Source organism: Phlebotomus papatasi, chromosome 1, assembly GCF_024763615.1.
Source record: "Phlebotomus papatasi isolate M1 chromosome 1, Ppap_2.1, whole genome shotgun sequence".
NCBI classification, from domain to species: domain Eukaryota; kingdom Metazoa; phylum Arthropoda; class Insecta; order Diptera; family Psychodidae; genus Phlebotomus; species Phlebotomus papatasi.
Genome location: NC_077222.1, coordinates 45,967,320 through 45,984,982, shown reverse-complemented (window position 1 = coordinate 45,984,982; position 17,663 = coordinate 45,967,320). Strand labels below are relative to the sequence as shown.

The 17,663-nt window shown below is 33.2% G+C and overlaps 1 protein-coding gene across 1 annotated transcript in view; it reads right to left on the bottom strand.

Moving 5' to 3' along the window:
• LOC129799392 (peroxidase) overlaps window positions 1–17,663 on the bottom strand; it is a 49,662-nt gene that overhangs the window by 11,176 nt on the left and 20,823 nt on the right. The window contains exons 3-4 of the mRNA XM_055843234.1: window positions 14,778–14,857; window positions 9,260–9,350 (exon numbers count right to left, since the gene is read on the bottom strand). Coding sequence (XP_055699209.1) covers window positions 9,260–9,350; window positions 14,778–14,857 — 171 coding nt within the window. The remainder of the gene's footprint in view (window positions 1–9,259; window positions 9,351–14,777; window positions 14,858–17,663) is intronic.

Below are 17,663 nucleotides of genomic sequence, written 5' to 3'. Positions count from 1 at the left end.
CAGGGGCACCACAGTCGAAAAACCAATTTCAATATCACATAACCTCAATTATCTCGACTGTCGCTGAACCGATTTTGATGATTACTTCAACATAATTGTAGAGGAGATTTGTCTCTACATTTTGTCCATACATCATTTTCCACTCAGACTACGCTATCACTCCGATTTTGCCGTTTAAGTGTGAAAAAATTGATTTTTCCCATAATAACGCTTTGAAATCACTCAGATGCCAATTTGACTGCCTCTACTCCACCAAGACACTTAAAATAGGGTTTTGAATGGAAAGTCCCACAAAAGACAACAATTCTTTGATATAGTTGAAGTTCAACAAATGACTACTTGGGGAACTCTGGATGAAAAAACAAGTTAAGAAACAAAAAACCTCGCTTATCTTGACTTCTGAGTAATCGATGAGATCATGTTCTATAGGAAAATTATAGAGAACATTCTGGTCTACATTTCACCCATATATCACTTTTGTGCTAGTTCATCCAAATCCTTGATATTTTGGTTTAAATACAAAATTTGTATAATTTCACGAATTTGATTCAAGATAATTGAATGGCGTCTCCCAACTTCAGCTCTAAATCGAATTTGCATGCACTCTGAGTTAGCTCACGTTAAGAATCTCACCTACATAAGCCGGTTAGGATTATCTGTCCCTTTTTAATAGAAATTGATTTTTTTCATTCCCTCTACTTAAGGAGTGTTGCTTAGGACCTTGTAGACAGTTTATCGTCTTTATTTACTCTAAAATCATTCTTAATACATTTTAAAATGAATAAAAATGTAGACATAGCTTTGGTGCCCTATTTCGGCCACCTTCATTCTCATAGTTCCTTGCCTTTCGTAAATTTTTCCAATATCTTTTTCGCGTCATCTCGCTTGTCGAAGCTACATTTTTTGCTATTCTTTTGCATTGTATTATCTTTAGAGTAAGTAAAAACTAAAAATTCATGGAAATTCAAGGAACAAAAAAGGTGGCCGTAATTGCAAGCTGGGCGGAATTTGGCACACTTACTCTATGCACGTACTTCTACGTTGACTATCGTTTTGTGTTAAGACTTAGGACTTATGATAATATTCTTTTTACCCAAAATGTCTTCGACATTTATTTTAATAAAAAAAAAGATGTATTTAAAAAATCAGATTCTCAAGGTCAGCCTTAGACGGAAGAACACAATGTGCAACCTGCACGTAAAAGGCACGGAATACGAGCATATTCATTCTGAAGTCAGCGTACCCCTCCTCACGTGAAAATCTAAAGCGTGTTCACGATAAGATTGTTCCCCAGAATAATGCTTTTAAAAATGAAGTTTACATAATATTAAAAACAAGTGAGATCTGTACAAGATCATAACCGCGGTTCTTGGTTCTTTAATTCCGTTTTTTCTTCAAATCCTCGATGCTGTTGACGCGTTTAGCCTTCTTCTTCAGATCATATTTGATAATACCCCAATATGTTTCAACTACACGGAGATTTGGAATGTTTGGCGGATTCATCTCCTTGGGTACATAATGAACGTCGGTCTCCTCGTACCATTCTTTGATTGCTTTTGAGAAATGGCACGATGTCAAATCTGGGCAGAAGATGGGGGTATGTTATAGCATCTGTATAGAGGCAACAGGCGTTTTTGGAGGCACTCCGTGATATAATTGACGAACTCATGTTGCCATGCATGAAAAACGCCTTGATCTGACGTCCACATTAGCAGATCGCCATCCAAACCATGTATTTCTTTGGAAACTTTTCATAATTTTTGAACCTGTACTTTTTCTTATATCTTGTGCGAGACTTTGCGGTGTTATATTGCTGTTCTGGTAATTGTTTGAAGTCTCCTTTTACGTATGTTTTATCATCTATCAAGATGCATCCACTAAAGCCAAACATCATCTTATCGTGCAGCCTTCGAGCTTGTGTTTTAGCTCACTGACTTTGTGCATTCATGCGATGAGGGGCTGCTTGGGCCTTAAAAATATTCAGTCCATTCCTCTGTTTGATTTTGTGCACAAGACTGGGAGAACATTTAAGTTATTTTAACCATATCCCTCTCAGATGTCGAAGGATTGTTCTTGTGGCTCATGATCACCTTTTTCTTCAAATTTCGATCTCCAATACCCCGATTTTTTCCACATCCAGATTTCTGGGCAGTGGTTTTACTGACTAAGAATTGAAGAATCACCCTCCGGACGGTCTGGCGTGAGATATTTGTGAGTTTTCCAAGGTCCGCGTAATTGATTCCAGGATTTTTTAGATACGTATACACGATTAGTTCCTTTCTCTTTTCCATTATTATTTCGGATCTCAGTGAAAAGTAAACAGAATTTTATGAGAGTTTTACCAAAAGAAAGGTAAAAATACTGTTACAATGTTTACATACAACGAAAATGCGGAGTTAGTGACATCTGTCATAAAAATATCAAATCATTTGGAACAATCTTATCGTGGACACGCTTTACTACCATCTCCACTTGCTAGATAGACCAGACCATACAGTTGGGTTAAAACATAAACAATTTCGTGTTAGTGTACTTTTTATAATAACCTATAACTTGTGGTTTTAGTTTAATTAAATTTGGTTTTTAGTGATTTTATTTAGTGTTTTTAATTGAGTTTTGAGTGATTTTGTGGGTTTTAGTGAGTGATTTTGTGTGTGCTTGGTGAGTGACTAGCGAGTGGAGTGAGTGCTACCATCACCCCGTGGTAGATTGACAATTGTGTGGTAAGGACATTAAAGTGCGAAGGAGAAAAGGACGAGGAGGACCTCAGAATTGGATAAGTGTCCAAAAATTAAGAGAAAATAAATTTTGAATGAGAAGAAAATTGTTAGCGTCCTTTATTGGATTGAGACTCCAGCGAGCTCAGTTAGCTAAAAAGGGTAACATTTTCAGCAAAAATATGCTGAAAATGTTGCCTTTTTTAGCTAACTGTGTACGCTGGGACGTTTCAAATTTGAACTTTTGGACACTTAACAGTTTCGCAGTCTCAATGAATTGCAATTCTATTTTCGTGCAGTATTGTGGAGTATTATATTCCCTGAAAAATGAACACTCAATTTTGAGCTTAACTAGTTTTATTTAATTTTGAAAATGTTGTAACATTTTAATTATTTAAAACAAAAAAGTTTAACGTAAAAGTGGAAGGTAATGTAGTACTCAATGTTACTGATCAATAGCAAAAAAATCAAATATTTTGAGGATAGTTTTTTTAAGAAAAATTAATTTGTAAAAAATCATTTCCCCTATATGGTCGTAGGAAAATTAATTGATCCATACAGTAAAACTCCCGAGAAGGAGCTCAAAATTTTCGCAAATTTTTCTGGTGAATATATAATTATTGTCGAGTTAAATTTGTCAATAAATCACCACAAAAGCATCTTGAAGTTAAAACTTTTTCAAGAAAAGGGTTTCAAAAAATCATTAACCTTTAATTAATTAATTGCCCAACGCGGGCGAAAATTAGGTCTTTGACCTTGAGTAATTCAAGATGGCGATTTTTCCGGTGAAAGGTGTCGAAGGCCGGAATAGTCAGCAGGACTAACTACAAAACATATCCGAAAATAATTAAAATCGCTTGAGCCAATTTTGAGATAAGTCAAAAAATCATGTTTTTGGAAGGGATGAAAGGGGTGATTCGGTAAGTTAGTTCGCGAGAGAATGTTGAATTGCGGGGGGTCACCGAAGACCGGAAGTCAATATCTCTTACCGTTTAACAGCCAGGATGGTCCGAATTTGAAAAAAATTGGATTGTCAAAACTGCTCTCTCTCTCTTGTTAGAGTTCGAGCGCTTAAAAGCGGATTGTTCGAAGCTTGAGTCGTCCGAAGGTAGCGCGTTTTCCACTACCGTAAAAGAACCACTGCGGATTTTGAGGAAAATGCCGTTTTTGAGTCGAGAAAAAAATCTAAATATGTAGTTATTGGATAAAAATTAAATAAACAAATATAAATAGAATTGAGTAGTAATATAGTAAATTTCAGTCATTTTGCAAAAAAACTTAAAATGTTAATTAAATTCATCCAATAAATCATATAATTTCCTAATTTTACGGGAGCATATAGCTACATTGTGAAATGAACCCTAAATTAATTACCTTGCCATTCATTGTTAAAGTCACATTCTGCATTGTTAAAGTCTAAAAGTATTATGTATTTCAAATCGTAAAAATATTGCTAAATGTTTTTTTTTAGAATTATGACTTTCAAAGCTATTATATTAATTACTGAGTGCTCAATTTAACATAAAATTTACGTGTATCTCAATAAAACTTTTATTAAAAATGTATTTTTTTTTTAATTTTGTAGAGTAGTCACGTTGCAAATTTATAGTTTCCCACATTTTCTTACATATTAATTGGGTCAAATGACAGTAAAACTGCAGCATGGTGCGAAATTCTCATCGTAAACACTAAATTTTCATATAAACTTCTTATGCAAAAACTCATTTCTCTTGTGATGAAAAGTTAATCATCAGTCTCAGACCTATGCTTTACACATTTTACGCGGGAAGAAAATAATATGAAAGTATTCTGTTTATGTGCAGTATATACTTATTAAAATGATCTGTTCATCTCATCTGAGCTCCACAATACCCATCATTATCATATTCAGTGCACTTGTGAATGATCTTGACACCATTTTAGTGTGAAAATCAAATTATTGTCGTACAGTCTTCCGTCAAAACAATAGAAACCGAAATTATGATAATAGCAATGTATATTGCGGAAATGCATGGTGCAAGAGGGAAAGTAATTTTAGGTGCAACAAATGGCACCAATGACCTTTTCTTATACTCTTGTTGCACATTTCCGTAAGATGAAACAATTTTTCCATGGGAATTTCTTGCTTTTTTTTACCTCATCTCGTAGCGAAAACTTTCCAAACACGAAAATTCAAGTGCTTTTCAAAGATCCATTGAATAATTTTCTTTGAACTATTTTAACGATATATCATTGAGTTTTAAGAGATCAACTGAGGAAGATTCCAAGAAATCCATCTACCAAGAGAAAAGTAAAGAATTTTTATTTTCCATCCTGATGAATATAATTAATTCAATGTATAGCCTATGTGAAGTTAGAGGTTCAAAACCAGATTGTCTTCATGTGTTAAATATCGCATCCAGTTCCCAATCTTGATGTCCAACTCGAAGATATGAAGTTTCTAATGAAATCTCTTTTGAGAGTACTGCGCATATTTTACTCACATGAAAACCAGGCAAATTAATGAGTTGGAAGTAATAAGGGAAGCTTTTCTAGATTAAGATTCAATTTCTTTGAGTATAGAAAGTGATGAATTTGACTAGTTCATAACCATTTAAAGATCTTTGGTCAGTGGGGGTTATAATTTCAAGAAAATACATAAATTATGCCTTCGTTAATATACATTATTAGGATTCTTGGCACGAATTCCATTAATGTCACTTATCGATATCACGCAAACCATGTAATTTTCCATCCGTAAATCTTAAAGAAAAATTGCCATTTCTCAATTTATTTCAATATCTCAATTTTTACACAAAAATCGAATGACCACTAATTACACAACTCTGGCATCATGGCTCAGTGATCTTATCTCTAATCTACGCCAATCGCCACTCTGATTGAAAATATACCTAAAAGCCTGATGGCGATAAACTCCATGCCATGTGCACATTTGCAAATATAAATATTGATGGTGGAAGTCAAAAAAGTGCATAAATACTCAAATCTTCCCTCCCATTTGGCTATATTAGTTATAATTTAGCCACACACCGTTCCGAAAGAGAGTGTCTCCCGTATGAGCATGATGCAGCAGCTCGAATTGATAATTGGATAATAATAATAAGATATTGTGTGGTGAATAAAATAAATAATTCTTCAGAAATCACTCCCGGTATATTGGCTATCGCCTGAGTTCGTTTATTTTTCAAACCAATCAGATTTATCGGAGTGAAAGTCAACAATGAAATTTTTACGATTGGCATTTAACAAAATACACCACTGAGCTCATTTGCACGAAATTGCAAATTCATCGGAGATTTATTATTTTAGTTAAAGAGAAATATTGACTGGCTACTTGTATTCAATATTGGAGGCACCACATACCTATAATCATTGATCAGTGACATGGTTAATTTGCTTCAAATTAATAAAGACAAATTTGCATAAGAAGCTGGTGCGACATGTAAAGTCAATCTATGTCTTTTTAAATCTGTCAGAAGCTCATAATGATTTACCACTAGCACGAGGCACAATTTATACAAGACAGATATTATAGAAGAAAAAACTCTTAATAACGAGATATTGTGAAAAGTGTTCAATAATAAATTTGAGTCAAAATACCCAAGGTGATGAATTGATGCAATTTTTCACCAAATATTTTCTTTGTCATACTCTAGCGCAAAAAAGACACGTGAACACACCAAAAAAGGATGATTATAAACTCTTAATGCTAAATGGATTTGTTTTCACTTGTTTTGTTGCAAAATGATGGTAGTCTTTTTGCATCATTTCTCACAAAACAAGATAAATAAAAGAGATTTAACAATCAATTGACGCATATATGAACGTCTTCAGTGGCAATGATTTATGACTTATAATTGCAATATCTACAAAAATCTGACAGAAAATCCTATTTAAAATATCACTAAATGACGAAATTTTCAACGTAGATTTACGATTTCGATTATCTGTAGCGCTTCTTTCTTCTCAGCAGCAGCCCATATATTCTTTGAAATGGATTGTTGTAAATTATTGTGTCTATATGGCAAGTGATCTTTTGATTACACCTTTAAAAAGTTGTGAATAAATCTGAGATTACTCTCTTTGAAAGTTTCGCAAAAGCCTTACGAAATTTGAAGAAGGTATTTATAGAGAATAAAAAATAATAATTTAACGAAAATTGTTATAACAATCTTTAACCAAATTTCAATATTCAATAATGCTGCATTAAGACTCGTAATCATCATTGTGTTTTAATTTAAGCTCAGGGGTTATTAAGATAATAATACTGTAGTAGTGTAATGCCGGCTTCAGACTAGAGGCTTAGCCCAGTTCCCGAAGGTCTCAAAAATCTAAATAACAAGCAATTTTATTGATTTTTCAAAATCTAATGGATCATTTGCCTTTCATCTCCAATTCTAAACAACAATTTCCTAAGAAATCATGCCTGATAAGGAAATAGAGGAGTTAAGCCAGATGGCTAAGCCTTAGGTTTGAAGTCCGTATAATGTTAAATTTAAAATTGACATAGAGGAAAAAAGGGTCAGTTCTTATTTTATATGGAACACGTTAATAAGATGAAAAAATGATTTTATATACTGAAAGAACCTGATAACCTTGAACACAACAATCTTCTATAAAACAAAGTCAAGACAAGATTCATAATTATAGTTCTATATTATCAATCTCAATGTGTTTAATTAGGAATATTGGCAAAGTGTTACACTGCTGATTTATAACAACACTAAAGCGTATAAACAATATTAGTTTTTCTTTTTTTGATCAATGGTTTTTGAACCCGGGACAATTTATTTTTTGATTATCGAGAAGGATCCCTTTAGATTGTTGATGTAGGGGAATGTAGGCATGGTTCACACAGAGTGAACCTTTAAACGATGCGAATTTCTCTTTGTTTGCAAAGAGCTAACTTACCATTTCTCATCTCGTTTCATGAGCTTAATAATTATCTATCTTATGGCTAATGGCCTCTACACACTAGTAGAAATTTCTTTACAATATGTCTTTTTAAAGAAAAATTTTTAATTTTTGGCCCCTTATATATGAGGAATTGCCGAAGTAAAAGTAAAGACTGAAGACTGAAGACGTCCTACACGCGCACTTTGCATTACAAATTTCTTTTCGTTCAATTGTCCCAGGGTTGAAGAATATTGTTTGCATTAAAGTGTTTACATCTTTCTCAAAAAAAAATCTTTCTAATATTTTTCATATAAAGTTGAAAATTAAAAATAAATAGTGACATTATCTATTGAAAGTCCTATTTGAGCGTGCAGATAAATATTGCGTAACTGAAGTGTAACGTTAGGTTCCAAAGTAAAATAAGGATGAAAATGATTTTGTAGCATCCTGAACACTTTGAATTTAATCTAATGCACTTTAGGCATTTTAATATGATATATATATATATATATATATATATATATATATATATATATATATATATATATATATATAATGCATTATTCTCTTTAAAAAAAATTGAATATTGAGATCGATATTAATAATGTCTGGAAGGTCTGGACACTTAATCCTCAAAATAGTGCACAAAAAAATCGCTATGGGGAAGTAGGGCACCTTTTAATTGGGGTACATTTAAAATTAGGCATTTGTTTCCTATTTTTAAATGTAATTCGATCTTATTGTGATATAATTTAGCTCCACAAACCAAATGTAAAGCTAAATTACAATTGATTTTCAAAAATAGAAGGAAAAAGTCTAATTTCAAAAGTTCCCCAATTCGAAGGTGCCCCTCACTTTCCCCTGAAGGTCTTTTTACATTTACATTTTACATTTCAAATATCTTCACAATTTAAAAAAATAAACTTATTGAGAACCTTTTAATCTTCCAGTTAGTTCATTAACAAACAAGTGCAAATGTTTTGCAATTGTGCTGTTGAAATGCACCCAAGAAGGATTTAAAACATCAACACAACTCCATTATGTCAGTCTTTTTTTGGGTGGCCAACTTGATAAATTGCATTCTAATTATTCGTTGAGGTAAACCATTTCACAATAAACGTTACAAGATGCGCGTCACTCACGATGATATTCAATTCATCAACATGCGGTTTTACCGCGAGATTGACGACATATGAGACAATGAGGAGGCATATTGCGCTCATCATAAATTCGCCATTCGGAAAGAATAAGCGAGAGACATACTATTATATATGTAGTATAACAATTAGCACACAATGGTACTGAATGGCTGTAAAAGTAGTGCAAATTTCATTCATGAAAGTCAAGATATTTAGCCAATGAAATGTATGTGAGATGTGTTAAACAAGAAGGGTACACTTAACACTGTTGGATTGTATGACACTTGAAATAATTATTTCGAGATTCATTTGTGTTCAATTTCTGACACCTTTTCAAGTAGGCGCGTGCACCTGAATTGACCATGTGCACAAAGAGCTTATCTCTTAGGCCAGTTCTTGAATTGAATAAGCACCAATTTGGAGTGCATTAATCGAGAAAATTTCCCACTAAATGCCACATTGTTGATGTTAGAAAATAATACAGAAGGCATTACAACGTGTACTTACGTGCGCGCCAATTGAATGGATATGTCCAGAAGCAATTCTCCAACTGTGGCAATATCTTCCGGCTTCCAGTCACCTTTTGGCTGCGATACATCTAGAATTAAATGCGATATCATTTTAGAAGTGAATGCATTTCCGCGAAAGGGAGAATGTGATTTTCTGACTTCTCACTTTCAAAATCTTTTTTTTTCTTCTCAATTTCTTTTACTCTTCTCAATGTACCATCCGATATATGGTGGGACTTTAGAAAATAAATTCACTCAAGTGAATGAGAGAAAGATTGAGTTGAATAAAAGAAGCCACGGAAGTTTCGATCGAATGAAAGTGACACTCTAAGTGAATTATTTGGAGCGTTTAAGAAAGGGATTTAAGACACTTTTTCTCCCCAAGTTTTTCTCAAATAAAATTCCTAACCACTTGTCAGTGCAATAAAACTTCTGGCGACTTATTTTTGTCTTCTTACGTGGTTATATGCACTTCAGGAACTGATTGGAAATTTCAAACACGTACAGTAACAGTGGCAAGTGCTTTTCAAAAAAGAACTTGCTTGAAAAGCAACAGAAAATGTTTTCGTTAACTTTTAAAAATAGTATGCAAAACGTAATCTAATAAATTTTAACACAATTAAAAATGATTTAACACACATTAATCTATAGTGTAGAAAGATCATAGAGTAGTTTAATAAAGACTGTAGGCAGAATATTACATAAATAATTCATACAACTATTTTACTATATTTTCTGTCATTAATATTTTATATTTCTTGCAGCTAAATACATAAACTATAGATAAATTATTTAATTTCTATTTGGCATAGTACTTTATGAAAAACATTATTTACAATGTTTAAGTCAAAAGCTTAAAAATCAATACATGTGTCTTTCAATATTTTTGTACATTTCCTTTATCATTTTTCGCCGACAATTATGTATTTTGTTTAGCATCACTGAAGACATTTTTTGTTTTCAGTATCAAATCCTTTGAAATCAGTTGTGAACCAGTACACATTAAACAAAATTACGGCAAAGAGAATATTATGTAGAATGTTCAAACTCGTGAACACGATGGAGTTGAGCCGCTAAAGCATTTTATTAATCTACAGTGCGCACGGAACGAAGTTACTCAGGTGACACCTTGACGGTTGCAGTGAAAATAAGTTTATCAGTGAAATTTTTGTTTAATAGATAGATTATAAAAATAAAGAATTTCTCTCTAATAATGTCTTTTAAAATTATCTTTCTTTAAAATTTTTATTCTAATCCTACAAAAAATCTTGTATTAGTGGGCAGTGGGGTACCTTTAAATAAAGACAGCTTTAACACTTTAAGGACGATTGGGTCACCGGTGACCCAAAAATGAAATTTTTCTACGGCCTTTTCAAGCTATGTTTTAGTCTAAAAGTCAGAAAAAGTGATTTTTTTAGACGCTCATTTTTTGACCTTCTCGTCCTTAAAGGATTAAAATAGAGAATTTTTCTCATATTTTAAAATTTAACTCGACCTTACTATGATATAATTTAGCTCTACAGACCAATTCTGACGCTAAAATATATTAGGAAAAGGCTCTGTGAGAAAAAAAATTCAATTTTAAAGCTATAATAAGAAGCTATGTATATAGAATAGCTATAGAATAAGAAAACGAGTACTTTAGATCAAGCCAGTACTAAACATAGTATATCACTCCCATTTTCACTGATAATGGTTTCTGGTTTCTCGAATTTTGCGATGCAATCCTTGGGTTTCTCGGATTTTGCGATTATTTTAGGGTTTCTCGACGCACAAAATAAATTTCTTAGGTTTCTTAAGGCAATTTTTGGGTTCCTCGGGTTTAGAGATGTAATTCTTGGAATTCTTCACGAAGCGTTTCTCGGAAAATTGATAAGGGTTTCTCAATATGAGTTACCCTTTGGCAAATAAGATTGTGAGTTGAATTTCGAAGATAAAAGAATTACATCGAGCAAGGTGATCATGATCTTTCCGCTTTTTGGGATTTTGACGTTTCGGAATTTTGATCTATTAGCGATATTGGCTTTTCGGGATTTTGGCTTTCGAGATTTTGGCTTTTCGGGATTTTGACCCATTCGAATTTCTACCCAATCGGGATTTTGGCGTTCTGGATTTTGGGCAATATATTAATATATGGTCTAAATATATAAGTCTAGGTATGCAACAACGAAATTTTGAAAATCTACATTTTGATTACACTGTGCAACAGCCAAAAATGGGATGGAAAATAATGAGTATTTTCTTGTTTCTTGGTATGTCCTGAACTGAAAGAAACTTGTGGTCCATCACCTCAAGTTTCTGCGATATCTTAAGAAAAAAATCTTTAAGAATTTTTTTCGAATATTTGAAATAAAGTTGTTTATATTATAATAAATAACGGTACATCCTAAGATGTTGGTATCAAAGGATAACTCAAGGATGTGTAGAGGAGGATTCAAGGACAATCTTCCTTGAACATCGCATATCCCTATCCTTTCATTTTTTAGATTTGTTTCATAAACCCCTAAATATCCTCCAAATCCATGAAAGGGATGTGTGGGACGACTTGAATCCTTTGCAAAAATTGTCTCCTAAATATCATAGGGACGTAAAATATACCGTTATCCAGAAATTACGTATTTGAATGACTTATGAACCACAGAATTTTCTCTCAAAAATTCATTATTTTATTTCTTATATTAACAACATGCACTATAAACCAATAAGACTTCGATATGGCATCGATCGCTCTCAAATTTTAGTATGTTATAGCTGGACCTTAGGGCTTTCGATCATTTCCAAACTTAAGGTCCCCCGACCCCCCTGACCCGAACTATAAGGGTCCAAAAAAATTTCTTAAAATGGCCATAACTTCCGGTTCTAATTGTCAGAATTTAAAAAATGAAGGCGTTTTGGAAAGCTCTCGTAAAATACCACTTCCCATTCTAACGTCCCAAGTTCATAAAACCACCGCTAGTGGCGGTATTATCAAAATGAAGGTTTTTCAATTCACTAAATAAAATAACTCAAAAATACCTTTGTGCAGCGGGCGGAAATTTTAGTATGGTTAGCATGTTATAGCTGCAGATTATCCCTATCAAACAAAAAAAAAATTAAGTCGATCGATTACACCTGACCCGAGCTATGAGGGGTCAAAGTTAACGAAATTCAAAACATCATATCTTCTGTCATTTGACCGAATTTGATGAGTAAGGGCGCACATTAAAGGTCTCACAAAAAGGACAAAATTATGTTACCACAATTCCACATAAAATTGGGAATTGTAAAGAGTTTTATAAAATCCCTAAATTACGAGCAAGCGGCTCTCAAGCGTTTGAAGGAAGTTATTCCAAAACTCGGCATCGCAAAAATGGAAGAAGATGTTTTCACGGATCCTGACATCCGAAAGTTGGAAAAGGATTCAATTTTCACAAATTCTCTGCTGCCAAATGAAAAAAAAAAAATTGCGTGAGAGTCGGTCAAAAATGCAATTCGCAATTGTTTGGGAGGCACCAGAACAGAAATTATCGGAAATCTTGTGCAAAAAATGATTTCAGCATTTAAAATAGTGGATGTGAATATATCACTGAAAATCCACTTCCTGTATTGTCACTTTGATGTTTTTTAAGACAAAAATCAACAGAATCAGATGAGCACGGAGAAAAATACCATCAATTCGCTGTACCTTACAAAAAATGGGACAAAAGCAAGAATCTTGATTCTCTTTTGGTATAAATGTGCTGGATGGTGGATTACAAAGAAAATTAAACTTATGAGACATTAGAATTTATTTGTAGAAGATATGAAATAAAATAATAAATTTTTGAGAGAAAATTCTGTGGTTCATAAGTCATTCAAATACGTAATTTCTGGATAACGGTATATTTTACGACCCTATGATATTCAAGAGAGTATTTTTGTAAAGGATTCAAGTCGTCCCACGCATCCTTTTCATGTATTTGGAGGATATTTAGGAGTTTATAAGACAAATCTAAAAAATGAAGGAATAGGGATATGCGATGTTCAAGGAAAATTGTCTTTGAATCCTCCTCTACACATCCTTGAGATATCCTTTGATACCAACATCCTAGGATGTACCGTAATTGATTATAAACAATTTTTTTCAAATATTTCGTAAAATTTCTTAAAGATATTTTTCTTAAGATATCTCAGAAACTTGACGTGATGGACCACAAGTTTCTTCAGGAGATATGTTCAGGATACACCAAGGAACAAGAAAATACTCATTATTTTCCATCCCAAGAAAAAAAGTTTCATTTTGTTGCACTGTGTTATAGGTCAGGTCTTGGTACATCGTTAAAGAAGTGCGGCTAATTGTTGAACATGTATCGGTTTCAGCTTCAAAATACTATCAATACTCCTAGAACTTCATCTAATTTTAAAAATATTTTAGAATAAATTTTCGAAAATCCATTTCTCGATTAAAGCGCTCGTAGATGTTTTCCCATAAAGTTCCAGTGTTCTAAAGAATTGTAGTATTTCAGGAGACCCTTATTATCACTTTTGGATATCACATTTGAACAATTAGAAGAGGATCAAGATCACCACTTTGGGTCCCTATAGTTCGGGTTAGGGGTATAGAAGGGAGTCAATTCTTCTTGATTAAAAGGTCTTAAACCAACATATTAAATCCATTAAAATTTTAGCCTGATTCATGTCATAAAGAGGTGAGTCTATTGAGAAAGCAAAATTTGGGAGTGTTCCAAAATAATGGAAGGAGGAGAATCTGTCGTCCATCTGACCGAAACTGAAAATCGACAATATATCTTTTTTTCGTTCTCCCTTAAAAGCATTTGTGCTACATAGAAATTTCCAACTGGATGACCAGAAAAATCAGTATCAATATCAAAACGGAGTATAGGCCTTATTTGATGTGATCAGATTTCACCCCTGATAACAGAAGCTAACACAAGTTTCAAACTTAAGGTTTCCCTATGGTATAGCTTAACTTATAATTTTTTTCATAGACGATATTTGAAAAAAAATTGACTTTGAAACAATAAGATTTATCTGGAGGATTGACAAAAAATCACTGCAATCAATTATTCGTTACCAAGTTCGAAACTTAGGAAAATGGACTAATCTTTTGTCTAAAGATTTCAATTTATTCCTAAGATCGGAAAAAATCTCAGATTAATGTTATTTATTAGAGAGATAAAAGGGGAATTGGGGAGAAATAAAAATCTTATAAAATAATCAGGTAAAAAACCAATGAAATGTCTCCCAAAATCGTTGGTTTTCACTGTTTCTGTTCTGGTTTTTAGTATGGCTATATGGTTAAAACCAGTTGAAACGAGAACCTAACGAGGATATAATCCTTCATCATTTTTTCCTTAAAGAATTAAGCTCAAAGAAATGAAAGCTTATCATCACTTTTTTCTAAATATTTAATATGTGACGGTAATAAATCACAAAATAAGAATTCTAAAGATCTTTTACATTCAAGTATCTAACAATTCCCAACAAATTCCTGAAATAAGAAATAAAAGAGTAAAGTCAATTTAACGGATACTCACGTATTCTTTTCCTAGCATCGACGTAAGCGGCATTGATGGCATCGTATGTGATACACGTCTGACCCACGGAGTAAGGAATTCTGTGTAATATACAAAGAAAGTGTCTTATATGTAAATGAAGTCATATCGGACTGTCTTTTGTGAGACATTATTTGCCTCGATCATTTGTCCCGTATCATGTATTCAAGGCACAAAATTTGTTAACTTCTTGTGCACTTTATATGCAATTTTCTTCCTTTCTTGGTCATTGTCGTGAACAATAACAACCATTTGCTCTTAAATGGGTGATCATCAAGAGGCACCTTGTTGTTTTACTATTTTATTTTTTTTTGTGCGCCCATGAACAACACCAATCCAAAGCAATCAGTGAAAGTTTTCAACGAAGTATATTTCTCTTGTGCGCGCTACAAGTTACAAATAGATTGGAGTGTGAGACAAACAAATAGATATACAAACAATTGTCATCAAGAATTAACAAGAAACCAAATATCACATAAAGCACAGTTAATCTAATTAATTCAAATGTCTCCTTTTGTCATGCACTTCACTTCCAAACGTTCGAAAATTTACACTGTCCGATCGTCACAGATTAGTTGGTGTGAAATTGAAATTAATGGCAAAATCGTCATTTCATTACAATTTTCATTTTCAATTAACCAATAAATCACGCTCTTGAGTATATTTAAAGATTTTTCATGCTTGATGGCTTCCCTCTGAACGTAAGAAAATGATATACACCATTTGGAGCATAAAAGTTTGATACCCTCGAGAAATTCTGCCAGAGACATTACTAATCGTTTTCTTCTCACGATTAATTTTGCCATAAAATGTTTATGAAAGATGTACAGAGAGCAGTTTCATGAGTGAATGGAGACGCCTGGTGCTTGTTACGTCTCACAAAGAAAAATACATTGTTGCAGATGAACCTCTTGGATGTGTTATTGCATAATAGATCTGCTTGAAAATGCGATTAATTACTGTTGTGTTGCTCCAGTAAACACTTTTTCAATCAACGTGTTTCTCAGACTGAATTTTATTCATTTTTTAGGACAAAATTTTAATTTAGGAAATAAATTTTAAAATATACAGCAAAATTCAAGGAAAAAAATTTTTGAACTGAATAGGTCATTTAAAAATGCCTCTCAATATACAAATAATTAAAGGGGTGTTATTCTCTAGAAAAACTTTTATAGAATTACAGTGCGACTCCAGTGTAAATGCATTAAGTTGAGAAATGTTTATACTATTAAATACTTTTCATATAAGGTAGTCTAGAAAAAAAAGAAAACAATTTTGTTGTACAAAATGCGTGGGCTTATTTCTACCCTTTTTACTTTATCTGAAGATCTTTTAAAAAGAGCGTAACTTAAGGTTATATTAGATGAGTTCATATATTCTGTCAGTAGAAGAGATAAAAGTTTGGAGTAGTATATCTCAGCTCCTGATGAACATAATTGGATGAGTGAACTATTGTTGGAAAGCTTGATTCATTAGCTTTCAGAATCTGGTATATGTAATTGGCTATGGGTAAATCATGGTCATCCAGAACCATTTATGTCGAAGAAGACACTTTTTGCAGCATCATTTTTGACCATCTACTGCTGGGACCAGGAGTGACCCACAATTCTCGCACTTGGACTGTTCGTTAGAGGAACTCAAAGGGTATAATTTGTAGAAGAAACTTTTTTTTTGGACATCTTACTTTTTTTTATTCATCGACTTTTGCAAGAATATTAAAATGTTAAACGCAAGGAAAAAATTACAGAAATCCTTCTATCCAATTTTCTGGACAAACTAATGAAGATATCGACTTGGAATGTTCTGAGTACCCCCCCATAAGTTGATCCAAGGAATCCAAATGTCACTTCAATTTCACCCCAACGTCTATCCTTCTCCTCCAGAAACCACTCATTTAGGAATATCTGAAGAACCAGACCATCAATGCATTTCATTTTTGGATATGTTTTAGAGAGTGTCCTAGCGGACATTTCATCCATACATCTTAAAGACGACCTCTTCTTCTTGCACTTGCTAATAATCTGATTAGAAGAGCAGAATTTCTTCTGATCAATTTTCTGACCAAAGAGACAAAGTTAGCGACTTTTATTGTTCTGAGTACCCCCCCATAAGTCAATCTGAGGAATCGAAACAACACATTTGGCAAAATTTATTGAGTAGTTGTGATAATTGTTATCCATAATGAAGAGAGCGAGGACAAGTACTACAATCGCAAAGAAAGTGGAAGCCGTCGAGCAATTTCAATAGTAAAAGTCGTTGAAAATTTTAAAAAATGGCATGGACTAGTGCGACCCAAGTGTCAAATCTGGAACCAAATATGGACTATAGCGAGACTCTACTGTAGAACTATTTTTCTCTGGTGTTTCCCCATTATTATCGTATTATTATTAACTTCCGCAATAAATTCTATATACTTCACAACAAATTATTATTGGGGAATCAGTGGCGCAATAGGTAAGACCGTTTGCTCTTGGGCGGATGGATTCCCTGGCTCAACTTACTGTTGTGAGTTCGAGTCCCGCCCGGTGCAATGATCTGAATGTCTAATTTAGGCAATTTTCATATGTTAATAACGTAATATAATGCACCGCCTACGCCCAACAACTCCGGGAGCATGGAAGAAGCATCCACAATGCGGGGAAGGCGCTCCTGGGCGAGTGTACAAACGGACTAGCAGATTCTTCTAACATGGGATATTGACATTGTAAAATGATTACCTTTGTAATGAATATATCTCGATACGATTAATAATAATAATAATACAACAAATTACATTGATATATTCTCTAAAGTTACTCTTAATTTGGGGAAACTGCATTTCACATGACTTCCGTTACGTTTTTGAAAATATTGTTTCAATTTGAGGAG